The sequence below is a fragment of the Ixodes scapularis genome, unplaced genomic scaffold (assembly GCF_016920785.2).
Source record: "Ixodes scapularis isolate PalLabHiFi unplaced genomic scaffold, ASM1692078v2 PGA_scaffold11__112_contigs__length_91849675, whole genome shotgun sequence".
Classification (NCBI taxonomy): Eukaryota; Metazoa; Arthropoda; class Arachnida; order Ixodida; family Ixodidae; genus Ixodes; species Ixodes scapularis.
The window spans coordinates 4,934,875-4,951,704 of record NW_024609837.1 but is presented as its reverse complement, the minus strand read 5'-3'; the positions used below and the strand labels follow the sequence as shown (position 1 = coordinate 4,951,704).

The 16,830-nt window shown below is 41.8% G+C and overlaps 1 protein-coding gene across 1 annotated transcript in view; it reads right to left on the bottom strand.

Moving 5' to 3' along the window:
* LOC8039024 (transient receptor potential cation channel trpm) overlaps positions 1-16,830 on the bottom strand; it is a 74,238-nt gene that overhangs the window by 5,131 nt on the left and 52,277 nt on the right. The window contains exons 17-20 of the mRNA XM_042289122.1: positions 3,411-3,539; positions 3,085-3,333; positions 1,706-1,880; positions 407-539 (exon numbers count right to left, since the gene is read on the bottom strand). Coding sequence (XP_042145056.1) covers positions 407-539; positions 1,706-1,880; positions 3,085-3,333; positions 3,411-3,539 — 686 coding nt within the window. The remainder of the gene's footprint in view (positions 1-406; positions 540-1,705; positions 1,881-3,084; positions 3,334-3,410; positions 3,540-16,830) is intronic.

The following is a 16,830-nucleotide window of genomic DNA, read 5'->3' as shown; positions in this document are numbered from 1 at the left end:
ATCCAATCCCCAAAACTGCGCAAGCACGTCATTATAAATAAACATTTTATGTTAATACGACACTAAACTGCAAGTCAAAATTAGTTAAGGCGAGAACCACAGAAGGTGTTTTGGATAAATAAATAGCACATTGCACACAGTTGCTTGTATTAACCTGCCACACCCTCTCACCTAACATATCAGCGCAGCAAAGCAGTAGAACAAACAAGGCACGACGGGGAACCCTACTTAATATTTTGATGACATTACTCCAGTCTTAAAAGTAGGAATCTACTGATAATCAAAAGTAAACACTTAGATACTGTCACTATGGTCATCTCCGCGAGTTACAATGCTACATTCGGCGTAACACCGTTCTTAAGTGTTGTGATTTGTTTTGTACGCATTTTATTTGACTGAAACTTACTTGAAGACAGCGATAAGCAGGTTGACCAGGAGAATGTTAGCGACCAGGAGGTAGACCGCCATGATGGCCGGATTAATCCAGCTTCCCGTCTGGCAGGTGTATTCTCCCGGTTTGCCGTCCGTCTTGCACACGGCTGCCGGTCCGTAAAAGGGAACTTCTGTTACCATAATAATCACCCGTCATCATCATCATATTTATCATTGTCGGTTCATTTTATGTGCTAATAAACAGTCAAATCGCCTCAATTATATATAGAACAACGGACCTACAAACATGCAGGCAAAGCATCTGTCTTTCGTATGGTGTCAAGCGCATAATAAGTAGAAACAAAAACAAATATATACTGGCAATAAAAACGATTTATTTGCAATCATAACAAAACATTAACCTGTCTAAAAAAAGTTCGAAAAAATGCAGAGTTATTCCTTGTATCTTACGAATCACAAATATCGTGGTGTGTTGAAAAAAAAATCATTTTTATTCACTAAATTTTGCTTCAATTTGTTGGAACGTATAAAATATTAGGAAGACTGGGGCTGCGAAAAAAATTCAATGCTTATTGTTCGATGAGCCGAGGCAACTACACGTAGCAGAGCGTGTTGGGTAAATTATATATAGTTCATGCAGAAATAATTAAAACACTGAAATGAACGAGGTACAGCCACTCACAGTTCCTTCAAGAACTATGAACTGTGAGTGTCTGTCCCTCCTCCATTTTCGTGTTTTTATTCTTTCAGTGTAAACTAGAGCCAAAACACTGGCGATGCATCGCATTCTTAAGCGCCAATCTTAAAAAAAAAAAAATTGGTCACGACAAATTTTTGTGATGACACGAAATAGAATGGGATCCTACTGATTGGTGTGATGAAACTTCGCTTTATGAATTAAGAGTAGGAGGAGCTTTCCTGCAGTTATGATGTTACAACGGACTATAACATCGTTTTTAAAACATTTGCTGCATGTAAAGTCATTTTACCATATAAAGACATGTCGAAGCATATGCTTACACACATACGTATTCTTATGCGAATTCCTTGGTTATAAAAGTCATTGACAATTCAGAGCCCCCTCAGTAATTTGATATCACTCGTGTCGCTTAAAAGTTCACATGTTTGGAGTAAAGTGACCTCACTTTCGCTAGTATCTAGCATAAGCTATTACAGAACATCCGCCTCAACGTGAATCAGGGCCTAACAAAGAGTTCACGAAGTCATTTCACAATTTGAGCTCGGAAATAGTGCATCTTGCGAGTGATTAAACATGGGGCGAAAAATAAGAAGCGACCTGTAAGGCACTCACGATCAATGCTGTCTGCGAAGACTTCGCCATAAATCATCCAGTACGGCATGAAGAATATATTTTTTACTAGACCCCATGACGCTGTCTCCTGGGGGTGTAGAATGGATTGCCTAGCGACGCCGTAACTCATCAGAATCACCAGAAGAAGCACCACAAAATACATCATGTTTATCACCTGCAATGAACAACAAACAAATAAGCATTAAGCAATGTTAGGCGCTACGACAGTCTTCATTGTTACTCATCTGGCATCAGCTCACGATATTTAGAATTTAGTCAATCTTAATTTGCTGCTCTTTTTGAAAAAAGCATAGATGCCCAAAATACGAAAGTGGCGGGAGTAAGCAAGTCGGACGCTAGCCTCATATTAACGAAGACATTCATTTTAGATCTCACGTCTTACAAGATCACACCAACAGCCCTTATCTGCGCCTGTGTAATTTGTAAGTTTAGCTAATGAATTACCTAAACGTTGTAAGTTTAGATAATACATTCGTTCGTTATCAATTATTTAAACAGAGCAAATTATACACGCGTTCAAGTCCGAAGAGGAGACAAAGCATCGCAAGTAAATGATACGCACCGAATGTTTTGACTTTTAGGCGAGCTATTTTTGTGCGTATTTTCCCCATCTCGGTGTTTCACGCTGCGTGAAATACGATATACTTCATTTTATCTGACGATGGAGCGCACCTGACGCTAGGAGCCGATGGAGCCAATCAAGAAGCCTTGGGAGGGCAAAGCCATTTCTTTCATATCTCTGTGCTTCTGTCATTTTTTTCATAATCTAACCAAAATAAAAAAATGGTGCCGTGACGATGTGATTTGGTACAGTGTGTGCGTGTTTTCGTTCTCTCTAGTTTTTGACTGCAATTATATTTAAAGCGCAACGGAGTATAGCTCGCCTACAAACTCAGCATTCATCAGCGAAATTGAGCAACTCACTCAGTGTAACAACACAAAAGCAAAAAATAATTTTTTTTAAATTATTACACACAAGTTATATATTACTTGCTTAGCGTTGCAATAGCTTCAAAACTGTAAGGTGTTAAAGAAATAAATATTTAGAATAATGATGGCAGCTTGCCTGCCGATTAAATGCGAATTCATGGTGTCTAGCAGACACTTATATCAAGATGGTAATTTTCTGCTACGTATTTATACATGTTTTAATGTTGACTACTGGTACAATATATCTTTAAAAGGCGGTTACCATTTCTACCAATCGGCTCTCCTACTCATCAAAAATGAGAATTGAGCTAAGTTCAACTGCTCATGATTAATTAAAACCCAAGCTCAATTTACTTATTTAAGTTCAAAATCCCCTTAACAATAGAGTGACATCCGCAATAAAAACATAGAAAAAAAAAACATCTCACCATTTTGCCAATCATGGTGACGTATGGACCAAGGTACTTGTTGACACTGAGAATGTCCAGCAGACGAATGTACCAGTACATGATGGTGAGGCAGTAGAGTAAGCGTCCCTCCGCGTGACTGGAAGGGGTGAAGCGAAGAGCAACGCCCACCAGGAAGACTACGATGACAACTACATCGCAGGGATTCCACTTTTTCACGGCCCACACAATAATCTTCTGGGTAAAGTTTTCAGGCTCGGACATCATCGCCTGTGAAACGAAACCAAATAAAAGGGACCCTCGTTAGCAATGGCTTGAAGAGCGAACTTGCTGCTGAAAAAACGTACCTCTCGAATCTTTTCAACGGCGAGAGTGACAATATATGCAATCACGTACACTTCTTGCCAAGATGGTTCGGGTCGCATTTTTACCAAAACAACGAATGTGAAGAAGCAAAGGAAGATTCCATAAGCAATCTGCAAAGAGAAATGCACTTCCTTTTTACAAAGAAAGGTAACTTTCACTGAAGCCATATCAGACTATTTACCACCTGAACGTATAAACGAGATAATGACATGCGAAGAAAGTTATGGTAATGTATGGGACTAGAGGTGATAATCTAATTTTTTTTTTCATTATAAGTTAGCGTACTTACAAATTCATATGAAATTTTAATATAATAGTCAAAAAGCATAAAAAGATTTACAAAGCGAACCTCCATGAGGCATACGAGTGGCAACCGAAATTCCATTAAAATACTTATTTTTTTCAATGCTACGCTAACTCTCTTAGCGAAACTTTGGCTGATTATCAGAGGCTTCTAACACATCTTTGTTGAGAATGAGTGAAAGTATTTTATTCGTTCACTAATTGGGAATGCTAAACCACTTTTATCTTATTGTTTTCTACCCAACACGACTCAAGAACTTGTATTACTTTGCATTATACCTAAATAGAAAAAGCAAAACACAGAAACGGGTGTTGCACATGCAAGCAGACAATCAGGGAGCCGGTCTAACGTAGCGTACTGTTCATCGACAATAGCGAGCATTACCCTATAGAAACCCATGTTGACATTTCCCAACGGGAATCTGAAGAATAGTTGCACCGGCAGACATGCAAATATTTCCATCCAGACAACATCTCAGTGCCGCGTGAGTGTAGACACAAAGACGAAACTGGGTGTCCCTTGCAACGCCCTTGTAAATAGATAGATGGAACGCGATAGTAAACGCAGCAAGCTGGACGCACGAATGCCTGAACGAGACGGCCCATACAAAAGCAAACAAAAAACACAGGAAGGCTTCCCTCTCCCTTTCTATGTAATATGAGACACGTTTTCGCAACTTCCTCCTGAATGCAACATTTGGCGAGCTAAATAGAAGACCACTCCTCTTCTGTGTCGTCATGCCCTGCAGGGGTATTCTGCTGAATAGAATCGATGTCAATAGAGAGTTAAGCGTTCTCCTCATAAAAGGGGCGCTATTGTCGTAGGCAAGCCTAAAACCAAAACCTCGACAGTCATGGATATGTCGAGCCTAACGCTCTGGCTTTCGCTTCTTTGGCTATCATAAATTCTTAATAGAAATTGCGAAAGCTCTTACGATTCTTGGGCTGGCAAGATTTTTCGCAAACAGCAAGGCTAGTAAGTAAATGATTCTCCAATAAAACATTTTTTTATTGAGTAGGAATTTACCAAGCCGTTCGCTGATCTGTGTAGAACACATCTTCAAGGTCATTCTATGCCAAATAAGACGCAACAATGTTTTATATCTGAGATATATGAAACAGAAATAATTCGGATAAAGACGCCTCTGAAATAAAAAAAAAGTATTTTTTATAAAAATGAATTTCATTTATTTTGATATGCTCTCAATTCCTGGAATTTGGATAAAATCCAGGAAGTTCACAGAAGAAAATCATAAAAAAAACGGTTGCGTACCACGCAGATTTAAGTGGGCGCCTAATTACCTAATTACTTATTTAATTGGGCGCCTATCTTACGCAAAAATACGAACACTGAAAGACGCCATTTAGAGTCCAAGTGAGAGCTCCAGTAAGTAGAGGCTTTATGTGATGCTCTTTATTTCTTTTAGTCAACTCAGATTTGGGTGTTAACAACGATACTGTTTTCGTTTTGTTTTTCTTATAGCACTAGTAATTGAATTTTATGTGTGTTAAATTTTTAAATCCTCGTTTTGTTGTGTTTTGATTAAATGACGAAATCTCCAGTTTAAGCAGAAACGGACATATTGAGAGCCAGAAAAGGCAATGTAGGTAGCGGTGCCCGGAACTTTAGAAGTACCCCAAAAAAGTTATATCCACCTCATCTTTTTTACATGGCCAGAAATTTGTGACAAGCTGTTCTAGTTCACTTATTTACCGACACGTGGCGTATTCACCTTTAACTTTTACGTCGTGTGCAAATTCCCGCCAAACCGAAATGCGTTCCGCGTGCAATGAATAAAATTGTGAAAAATAGAAAATAGAGCTACGTTATCAGAGCTTCTCAAACAGTACTACAGAAAGGGGGAAGATCAATTGATGGACAGCACAAAGAACACGCAGAGAGCGTGCTGACGCGGCAGTAAAACCCGCGCCAGTGTTGGTGGTTAATTCGACGAGACGCGTTGTTTGTGTGTGTCAGTGTGTGCGTGCGTCCGTGCGTGCGCGTGTGCGTGTGAACGCGCGCGCGTGTGTGTGTGCGTGTGGTGGGGGAGAGTGTAAAAGCAGCCTGTGAGCGCATTTTGAGGCAAACAAACGCAAGACGGGCACAAAAAGCGGACGAGCACGCCGTATCAGCGCCTCCTGGTTGCAAGAAGTCGATAACACTATTATTCCGCGTTTTCATATCTAGCGATATGGAAGCAAAAAAGTCAGATCTGCGGAAGAATTCCGAACAAGTATTCGAAAAACTACCCGACAATACATATGCGATATTTTTGGAAAGTCGTTTGCAGATTGGCGAGTGTGTCGAGTAAACTACAACAAAAAGGATCCATATTTTGTGTTGCCTAAATTAGGCTTTCATGAACTCCACAACCATCGTATCGCTACACTGCCTCCGCTGAAGTCATCAGGAGCGAAATATTCTCTTTGGTATGACCACTCGCTGTGCTGATGTCTGGCTTCCTTTTTTCTTGGGATTTTTCTTGAAATTGGTAAAACTGAAAAACTCCGAACTGAAATTTTTGAATTAAATGAAACCCCAGGTTAACTGGAAAAATTGCTTTATTTCTGTTGACCCCGAAAACAAACCGCCCTTTTCCGCGAGGCTGCTTCCTTCTGCTGCAATTATTGTTTCTACATGGGCCACTTAGTGATAACTGGCGCGAATAGTATTGTGTGTTGTAAAAACGCGATAGATGTGCAATAGCTTTTACGACGTAAGCCCTGATAAACCCTGATTTCTGGTCGACACCAGAAATAGATACCGAAAACAGAGAACTTTGTAAAAATGAACACCCAAAGACACCCTTAAATTTAAAAAAGAATACACAAAAATACGGAACCCTACCTATAAGTTATAACGAAATCTAAAAGCTGCACCAACATATACGAAATCCAGCTTATAATTAGGATTCTGCGTTTTCGGAGTTTATTTCTGCTTAAAATCGCGGAGTGTTGTTTAGTGCTTATTTTTTACCATAAATTCGGAGTTCTTTGGAGCTTTCTTTCATCGTACAGAGGTTTTCGGCTTTTTCGGTGAAGTGAACGAAAGGTTGAAAACAGCAGTTTGTGAATTTAGTAAAAGTATCCTTTTCAACGAGAAACGTGTTCGACGATTCCCCTTTTTTTAAAATAGAAGCTAAACGGAAGTTCTTTGTGATCGTACAAATGAAAGTTGATACTGCGAAGGCCTGAAAAAGGCCTGCAGTTTTTCAAATAAATAAATAAATATTAGATATAGAGAAGTAGAGCAAAACTTGTTCGAAGATCCCTGGAAAATATTAAGACCAGTAGGATTCATAGCAGTTGGCGGTCCTGAAAAATCTGAGTTTTTTTGGGTAAATATAAATATTAAAATATTTTACCGGAAGTATTTTTTCGATTTTATCGAATTCGTCCGAAAACACAGAAGCATACTTATAGTACTCACGTCCGCCCCAGAAACCGGAATACGCCTAATATATTTAGAAGCCTTTATTAAGTAAATGGAGGAAGGATCTCCACGGTGACGATAAAAATAAAAAGCCGGTTTAATTATGCGAACTGTGTTAAAATAGAAGGAAATAATGAATTATTTATTTTGGAGGTATCGTTGAACTGTACCCGACCGTCATCTCGATCCTTTCAGTGCGAGCGCTCACTCCTTCCTCTTTCTTAGATTCTTCCGTGTCTATTTAGTCTCCGGAAGCTTGCACCTTCTTTTCCTTAGTCTACAATACTTAATGATATCACCAAACGTACAGAATTACGCATTCAGAACCCGTCTAAAACTGTACCGCGCTATTCATATAGTCTCATTCTCGATTTATTAGCGTGTCAGATCTTAGGCAATGTAAGTTCATTCATCCTCTCCAAACTCGTCGACTAATCTCGCTCTTTTGCTTACTTCATCGGTTCCTTCAAAACTTCGGTCAGTCCAGTTCACCTCTTTTGGAACCACTGCCAAGCGGGGCAATGCCAGCTCCAACGGCAAGGCTAAGTCCGTCCTGATATTTTTTATAGCGTTGCTCCCCCCCCCCCCCCCCCTCTCTCTGTCTGTCTCTCTGTCTCTCTGCCTCTCTTTCTTTCTATTTTATTAAGAACCACCGGATTCTTTTCGTAAAAAGCAGAGAAAGCTTCCAGCGAATATTTCGTTCAGCATCCATCCTTTTAAAACCTCAGCACTTCCTCTTGCCATCCAGAACTCAAACGATCTTTCCGACAATAATTGACACCCTATCAGATCGCAAAAAGTTGCGCGGTGCACTGGTTAACAGTTTCTTTCCACCAGGCTGGCACTCAACAAACTGAGTTTTTTCTTCTGTTGTTGAGCTATTGTAACCCTTACATTGTGTTCTTGCTCCCAAGGGCTTACTTATCAAAGCACGTTTATTCCGATTATCACAAAACGTTCGTCTGCCGTCGAAGGAATATTCTGAACTGTATCTTTGTTTTTGGTGTGTCACTATTGGGCTTATTCACATGTCATCACTTTTTACATTAGTGCTACATACCTCTTCCGCGGCAGACGTTTTCAGCGCTCAAGAATAAATAAAGTTGTGGCTACGCTTTCCGTGAGAAAGTCAGGAAATGCATGAAATACATTTGTTTATTGTTCATTTTTTTTTATTTATTACCTACAGTTCGCCCTTGGGGCATTATTATTTTTGTTTATTTATTACCTACAGTTCGCCTTGTGGTATTAATATTTAAATGGCGGAGAGAAGTTCGCACAAATATGTGGCCGAGGACTCGAGATTGCCTTTTCGAGTAACCAGACACTTCGTTTGTTTTGACGTTCGCTCGCTATGTAATACCTCACCTCAGCTTTCAGGCCCACGTGACAAACTCCCACAATTCAGCTCAAAACGGCGTTATGACCATATCAGGAGTTCTTAGTACTTATCAGAAATTTGCACACGCCACCACGTTTTTGGAGCATGACATAGGAGCAGTAGTGAGGACTGCTGCACCGAGATTGTGAAGATTATTCACATTTCAAGAAACAGGCTGCTGCGCATGTGCGTTGTATATAATCAAAAACACGTACGTGTGGAAAAATACAAATGTTGTTCTGTCAACAACATGAATGATATTGCCTTTTTCACTTCCGCATAATTCCAGCGTAACTTTCTGATACTCCTATCAGAAAGGTAGTTCCAAAAGTGCAATGCAACGCCGTTCTTATTCTAATGTGTGAGTACAACTCCGCTGACACAGCGGCCACCGAGCGAGATTGGTTCCTGCTAGTAAGAAGAGGAAATCGGAGGATTTAGGAACGACTTTATAACTCCACAGTAAATTCAGCTGAAACGAGCGGAACTCCCGAATCTTTGATTTTGTCCAAACGCCGAGGTCTAGTATAAAAACTAATTCGAGTAAATATGCGATATATTCCTGAAGTATGCAATTCTTTGGTCCTATTCCGTTAATTGCTTTAAACAGACACAGTCGTTAAAATTTGATCATATAGCATGACCTCACTACAGTGATTAGAGCCTGTGTTCCTCAAGGCCTTCAAATACTCTAACGAAAACGTCGTGAGCTTATGTTAATGTCTGCCCTCACACATCATAAAGTTAAAAAACCTTTCTCAGTTTTCACGTCGGTCGGTCTGTCGACGGGGTGGTGGTTGCAACCACATAAGATATCGCACCTTCGGTGGTCGCACGGACACGTGATCATGATCATAAGGGATCACCTGTCCATCGTCACTGAGGTCACGTGACCATAGTCCGTGGGGTCCCGTCCACCACGTGACCACATAAGAAATAGCGCACCTTTGATGGCCACACATGGTCACGTGACTGAGTCGGAAGCAACCTGACAATACTGATAATAGCGCACTTTTGCTGGCCACATGTTCATGCGTAAGCGTCGTTTGTTTGTGGGTGGGGGTCACGTGACCATGGCCCATCGGTTTTCGTCCACCACGTAGCCACACTAGAAATAACGAACCTGCTGGTCGCACGGTCAAGTGCCCATGATCCGTGGGGTCACGCGTGACCGTCGACCACTACGTGATCCCCCCGCAGTACCCTTCCGGAGCATCTTCAGAATTCCAAAAAAGCACTCACGGAAGAAGCCATATAAAGGACCTCACGGAAGTCGACAAAGATTCATGGAGGTTCCATAACAGTTCCAGACCCCTTTGACGAAGAAGCGTTTACGCCATAAAAGACGGTGCAAAATGCTGCGAGTTCCATGAGAATCTCCTACACGATTTGGTTTATAATTTCTTATTTATAGCTATATCTAATTTTTCTCTTCAATGAACCGCAGCAAACGTTACGATTCATCCCAGCCAACCCAGCCCGGTGAGCGTGCCACATGACTTTACATTTTTCGCACTGCTGCGCAATACCGTCTGATCACGTGGCGCACTCTCTGTGTTGGTTTGGTTCCGAGGTTCGTGAAGTACCTTTCTGTTCATTTGTGACTGAGACAGAGTAATACCCGTTTCTTTCTCAATGCTCTTTATTCCAGGGCTAACATAATTTTCTACAGCAGTACGCTTCCGGCCACTGTTTTATTGAACAAAGACTGAGGGTCTGGCTACTTTGTTAGGAAAGGGGAGATCAAAGTTAGTGTTAAAGAAAAAACATAGCTTAGCTTATCACTTCGCGTCCGCATACACGATGCACGCACGCGCGCACGTTGCGCTTTTAGAATTGCTTTGAAGGCTCGTTGGGCGTTGTCGTGTAGTCCATGGGCCAAGCAGTTTGGCGAGTCTGAAAGGTTTCAGTGTTCATCCGCTCAGATGTTGTTTCTACGATATCTCCTCGAACCTTGGTCTCTCTATTCTCAAGTGGTAGACGACGCGAAATATATAACTTTCATCCCTCCACTACATGCTGGTATCATGGCAAATACTTGAAAATAACTTTATTTTGAAAAAAGAAGACGCTTCAAAGTGGACCTGGTTTTTCAGTACTGACGGTTTCGCCCTACTTTTCAAATTTGAGCACACGCGCCTTCACAGGGAACTTTTGGAGCACGGCTCATGCACCCATTCTGGGCGAAATATATAATTTTCATCCCTCTACTACATGCTAGTGCCATGGCAAATACTTGGAAATAAATCTGTCTTGAGAAAAACCGCTCCGAAGTGGACCTGGTTTTTCCGTTTCGACAGTTTCGTCCCATTTTTAAAGTTTGAGCACCCGCGCCTTCACAGGGAACTTTTGGAGCACGGCTCATGCACCCATTCTGGGCGAAATATATAATTTTCATCCCTCTACTACATGCTAGTGCCATGGCAAATACTTGGAAATAAATCTGTCTTGAGAAAAACCGCTCCGAAATGGACCTGGTTTTTCCGTTTCGACGGTTTCGTCCCATTTTTAAAGTTTGAGCACCCGCGCCTTCACAGGGAACTTTTGGAGCACGGCTCATGCACCCATTCTGGGCGAAATATATAATTTTCATCCCTCTACTACATGCTAGTGCCATGGCAAATACTTGGAAATAAATCTGTCTTGAGAAAACCGCTCCGAAGTGGACCTGGTTTTTCCGTTTCGACGGTTTCGTCCCATTTTTAAAGTTTGAGCACCCGCGCCTTCACAGGGAACTTTTGGAGCACGGCTCATGCACCCATTCTGGGCGAAATATATAATTTTCATCCCTCTACTACATGCTAGTGCCATGGCAAATACTTGGAAATAAATCTGTGTTGAGAAAAACCGCTCCGAAATGGACCTGGTTTTTCCGTTTCGACGGTTTCGTCCCATTTTTAAAGTTTGAGCACCCGCGCCTTCACAGGGAACTTTTGGAGCACAGCTCATGCACCCATTCTGGGCGAAATATATAATTTTCATCCCTCTACTACATGCTAGTGCCATGGCAAATACTTGGAAATAAGTCTGTCTTGAGAAAAACCGCTCCGAAGTGGACCTGGTTTTTCCGTTTCGACGGTTTCGTCCCATTTTTAAAGTTTGAGCACCCGCGCCTTCACAGGGAACTTTTGGAGCACGGCTCATGCGCCCATTCTGGGCGAAATATATAATTTTCATCCCTCTACTACATGCTAGTGCCATGGAAAATACTTGGAAATAAATCTGTCTTGAGAAAGACCGCTCCGAAGTGGACCTGGTTTTTCCGTTTCGACGGTTTCGTCCCATTTTTAAAGTTTGAGCACCCGCGCCTTCACATGGAACTTTTGGAGCACGGCTCATGCACCCATTCTGGGCGAAATATATAATTTTCATCCCTCTACTACATGCTAGTGCCATGGCAAATACTTGGAAATAAATCTGTCTTGAGAAAACCGCTCCGAAGTGGACCTGGTTTTTCCGTTTCGACGGTTTCGTCCCATTTTTAAAGTTTGAGCACCCGCGCCTTCACAGGGAACTTTTGGAGCACGGCTCATGCACCCATTCTGGGCGAAATATATAATTTTCATCCCTCTACTACATGCTAGTGCCATGGCAAATACTTGGAAATAAATCTGTGTTGAGAAAAACCGCTCCGAAATGGACCTGGTTTTTCCGTTTCGACGGTTTCGTCCCATTTTTAAAGTTTGAGCACCCGCGCCTTCACAGGGAACTTTTGGAGCACGGCTCATGCACCCATTCTGGGCGAAATATATAATTTTCATCCCTCTACTACATGCTAGTGCCATGGCAAATACTTGGAAATAAATCTGTCTTGAGAAAACCGCTCCGAAGTGGACCTGGTTTTTCCGTTTCGACGGTTTCGTCCCATTTTTAAAGTTTGAGCACCCGCGCCTTCACATGGAACTTTTGGAGCACGGCTCATGCACCCATTCTGGGCGAAATATATAATTGTCATCCCTCTACTACATGCTAGTGCCATGGCAAATACTTGGAAATAAGTCTGTCTTGAGAAAACCGCTCCGAAGTGGACCTGGTTTTTCCGTTTCGACGGTTTCGTCCCATTTTTAAAGTTTGAGCACCCGCGCCTTCACAGGGAACTTTTGGAGCACAGCTCATGCACCCATTCTGGGCGAAATATATAATTTTCATCCCTCTACTACATGCTAGTGCCATGGCAAATACTTGGAAATAAATCTGTCTTGAGAAAACCGCTCCGAAGTGGACCTGGTTTTTCCGTTTCGACGGTTTCGTCCCATTTTTAAAGTTTGAGCACCCGCGCCTTCACAGGGAACTTTTGGAGCACAGCTCATGCACCCATTCTGGGCGAAATATATAATTTTCATCCCTCTACTACATGCTAGTGCCATGGCAAATACTTGGAAATAAGTCTGTCTTGAGAAAAACCGCTCCGAAGTGGACCTGGTTTTTCCGTTTCGACGGTTTCGTCCCATTTTTAAAGTTTGAGCACCCGCGCCTTCACAGGGAACTTTTGGAGCACGGCTCATGCGCCCATTCTGGGCGAAATATATAATTTTCATCCCTCTACTACATGCTAGTGCCATGGAAAATACTTGGAAATAAATCTGTCTTGAGAAAGACCGCTCCGAAGTGGACCTGGTTTTTCCGTTTCGACGGTTTCGTCCCATTTTTAAAGTTTGAGCACCCGCGCCTTCACATGGAACTTTTGGAGCACGGCTCATGCACCCATTCTGGGCGAAATATATAATTTTCATCCCTCTACTACATGCTAGTGCCATGGCAAATACTTGGAAATAAGTCTGTCTTGAGAAAAACCGCTCCGAAGTGGACCTGGTTTTTCCGTTTCGACGGTTTTGTCCCATTTTTAAAGTTTGAGCACCCGCGCCTTCACAGGGAACTTTTGGAGCACGGCTCATGCACCCATTCTGAGCGAAATATATAATTTTCATCCCTCTACTACATGCTAGTGCCATGGAAAATACTTGGAAATAAATCTGTCTTGAGAAAACCGCTCCGAAGTGGACCTGGTTTTTCCGTTTCGACGGTTTCGTCCCATTTTTAAAATTTGAGCACCCGCGCCTTCACATGGAACTTTTGGAGCACGGCTCATGCACCCATTCTGGGCGAAATATATAATTTTCATCCCTCTACTACATGCTAGTGCCATGGCAAATACTTGGAAATAAATCTGTCTTGAGAAAACCGCTCCGAAGTGGACCTGGTTTTTCCGTTTCGACGGTTTCGTCCCATTTTTAAAGTTTGAGCACCCGCGCCTTCACATGGAACTTTTGGAGCACGGCTCATGCACCCATTCTGGGCGAAATATATAATTTTCATCCCTCTACTACATGCTAGTGCCATGGCAAATACTTGGAAATAAATCTGTCTTGAGAAAAACCGCTCCGAAGTGGACCTGGTTTTTCCGTTTCGACGGTTTCGTCCCATTTTTAAAGTTTGAGCACCCGCGCCTTCACAGGGAACTTTTGGGGCACGGCTCATGCACCCATTCTGGGCGAAATGTATAATTTTTATCCCTCTACTACATGCTAGTGCCATGGCAAATACTTGGAAATAAATCTGTCTTGAGAAAAACCGCTCCGAAGTGGACCTGGTTTTTTTGTTTCGACGGTTTCGTCCCATTTTTAGTTTGAGCACCCGCGCCTTCACAGGGAACTTTTGGAGCACGGCTCATGCACCCATTTTGGACGAAATATATCATTTTCATCCCTCTACTACATGCTGGTGCCATGGCAAATACTTGGAAATAAATCTGTCTTGAGAAAAACCGCTTCAAACTAGACCTGGTTTTTCCGTTTTGACGGCTTCGTCCAACTTTTCAAATTTGGGCCTCCGCTCATCCACAAGGAACTTGTTTAGAACATTCGGGTCTTTAACTGGGAAAAATGATAAAATTTAAGTCCATCAAATCAATTATGGTACAACTGCATATCCTTGAAAATAAACCTCCTCGATGGGAAAGGCGCTCGAGCGAGGACGTTACGTAGTTCTCATTTTCCAATGTTCTCCTTGCTGGATCGACCGACATGTTTTTTACTTGATATTTTGAATTTATGTGCTTGACGTGTCATGAAGAGACCATCAAGTACAGTCAGCTTCCTTGCCGAATAATCACTCAATATTCCCACTTTATTCGCCCTAAATGTAGCTTCGCCAAGGTCAATAATTTCATAATGATTAATAACAATATTTCTATACCTTTTCTTAGCCATGATAAAATTTCTAAATGAAAAAAACAAATAGTTGCTTTCTTTGTTTGGTAGTTTAGTGATCCCAGCAGCAGAATGCAGGAAACGATTCTGAACAGCTGGCTGATCGATTATGCGCCTGGTTCGACAAACTGGTCTCAGGAACCCGAGCAAATAAGTTTGAGAGAAGACAGAGCGTGCACTACGCTTCCTAGATGTTTTTGCCTTGTCGCAGTTATATGGCAAATCTCGTATCTTTCTGTATTTTTAAATTAGGGAGGTTTGAAAATCACTTTGTGTGGCACGTTTGGGAGAGGTGCCCCAAAAGGATGTTTTTTCTACGCATTACAAAATATCATACAAATCACCAAACTTTGTCATATGATTGGGCGAGGGTTGTATTTATAATATAAAATTAAAATTTATTTCACTCACCTAATGATATATTTTAAAAACCGATCAAACCTGATACCACCCATAGTGGCTATGCATCAAATAATTTTCTCGAATGAGGAACCTGCAGTTTATGCGCTGTAATCTTGACTTTTTTGCGGAAGGATTGGATCGTGTCAGAGATTGGACGGGTAGCATGGCAAATCTGAAAAAATGTGATGTTGAGCAAATATTGCCGTATTTCTATATTTAATACATTGCTTCTATGGGAGCGTTGCCATAATCCGCCAAGAGATGGCGCTAGCATGCGATGGCACAGATTTCTGGGGATGACCTATAAAAAATTTAAAAAATTACGTTTTGTTGTTACTCAGAAAATATATTTTTAAAGATGAGCCTCTACGACCATGCCTCGAGCCGCGCTCATATTATAGGCGACGCACGCCGCCGTTCGCCAGCGAGGCGTCAACGGTTTAAGACTCCGCCGCAAGGTTTTCAACGCTCTTCTGTAGACACGTTTTATTCAGTTAAAGTAGACCTTATCCAGACTTCCACGCACCCTTATCCTCTTTACGCTACGTAATGATACTGGGTTGTTGTCTTGACTTTACTCTATTTCTGCTTAGGTAACTGCCGGCGAAAGCAGGCCTGCGTCGTCTGCTTTCCGAGTTTGGACATGCATATTGCGCGTCGTCCTTGTCTGTCGTATGTCCAGATATATATATAAAAAAACAAACTATTCAGACTGGACAGCTCTTCACCGATGAGAAAGGATAACGGTGGTGTCGCTTCTTAAATTGCACTTAATTGTATTTTGATAGAATAAGCAGTGCTACCAAAAGCAGTGTGGAAAAAGCATTCCACCCTTTGCGGTGGACACGTCATAAGCCTGAGGTTCCGACCTTGTGCATAATTTTAAACTCCGGAATACGCTGGAGGCCAGCAGAACGTGTACCGAATTCTGAACTCACTAGTATTTTTAGAGGAAGTGTGTTTGTTATGAAGTGGGAGTTACATAGGTGCCGTCTTCGCGATCTGAGTGTCGGGCTCGGCGGACTCTAGATGATGTAATGATCCGCATGGTAAGTTGGTTTCTTAAACATATTGTTGATTAATAATTTAACTAATAGTTACATGGCTCATGTTGCCATTGGATTATTGACGCTAACTACTATCAGAGGCTTGACCAATTTAGTGTTTTTCAGAAATGGTAATTGTTTCTTAGCTATTCATCGGTCAGTTTTCGTGTTTCTAATCTTGAATTTAACATTGCACAAATTTAATTAAAAAACTTTCCGGTCTGATTTTTTTTTTTTTTTTTACATGAGACAAACAGGGCCGAGGAGCAGTGTTCATTACCAAGCTCGCGAGAGGTGGACGATGCAGTCCTGCGCTCGTCGGCAATTACCTGGACAGAAGTAGAGCAAAACTAAGACGCCGGTATCCTTACGTAACGTAAAGGGGATAGGGATGCATGGAAGTCAGGATAAGGTTCGCTTCAACTGAATAAAACGCGTTTTCTGGAGAGCGTTGAAGGCCTTGCGGCGGCGTTTTATACCGTTGACGCCCCACTACCGAACGCCGGCATGCAAAGGGGCTCATATTAAAAAAAAAAAATAATAATAATAAAGTACTTTTATAATTTTCTATATCTTAAACGGATGAGGTGGATTTAAGTTTTTATGTTAGTTCGAAAGTTCCGAGCA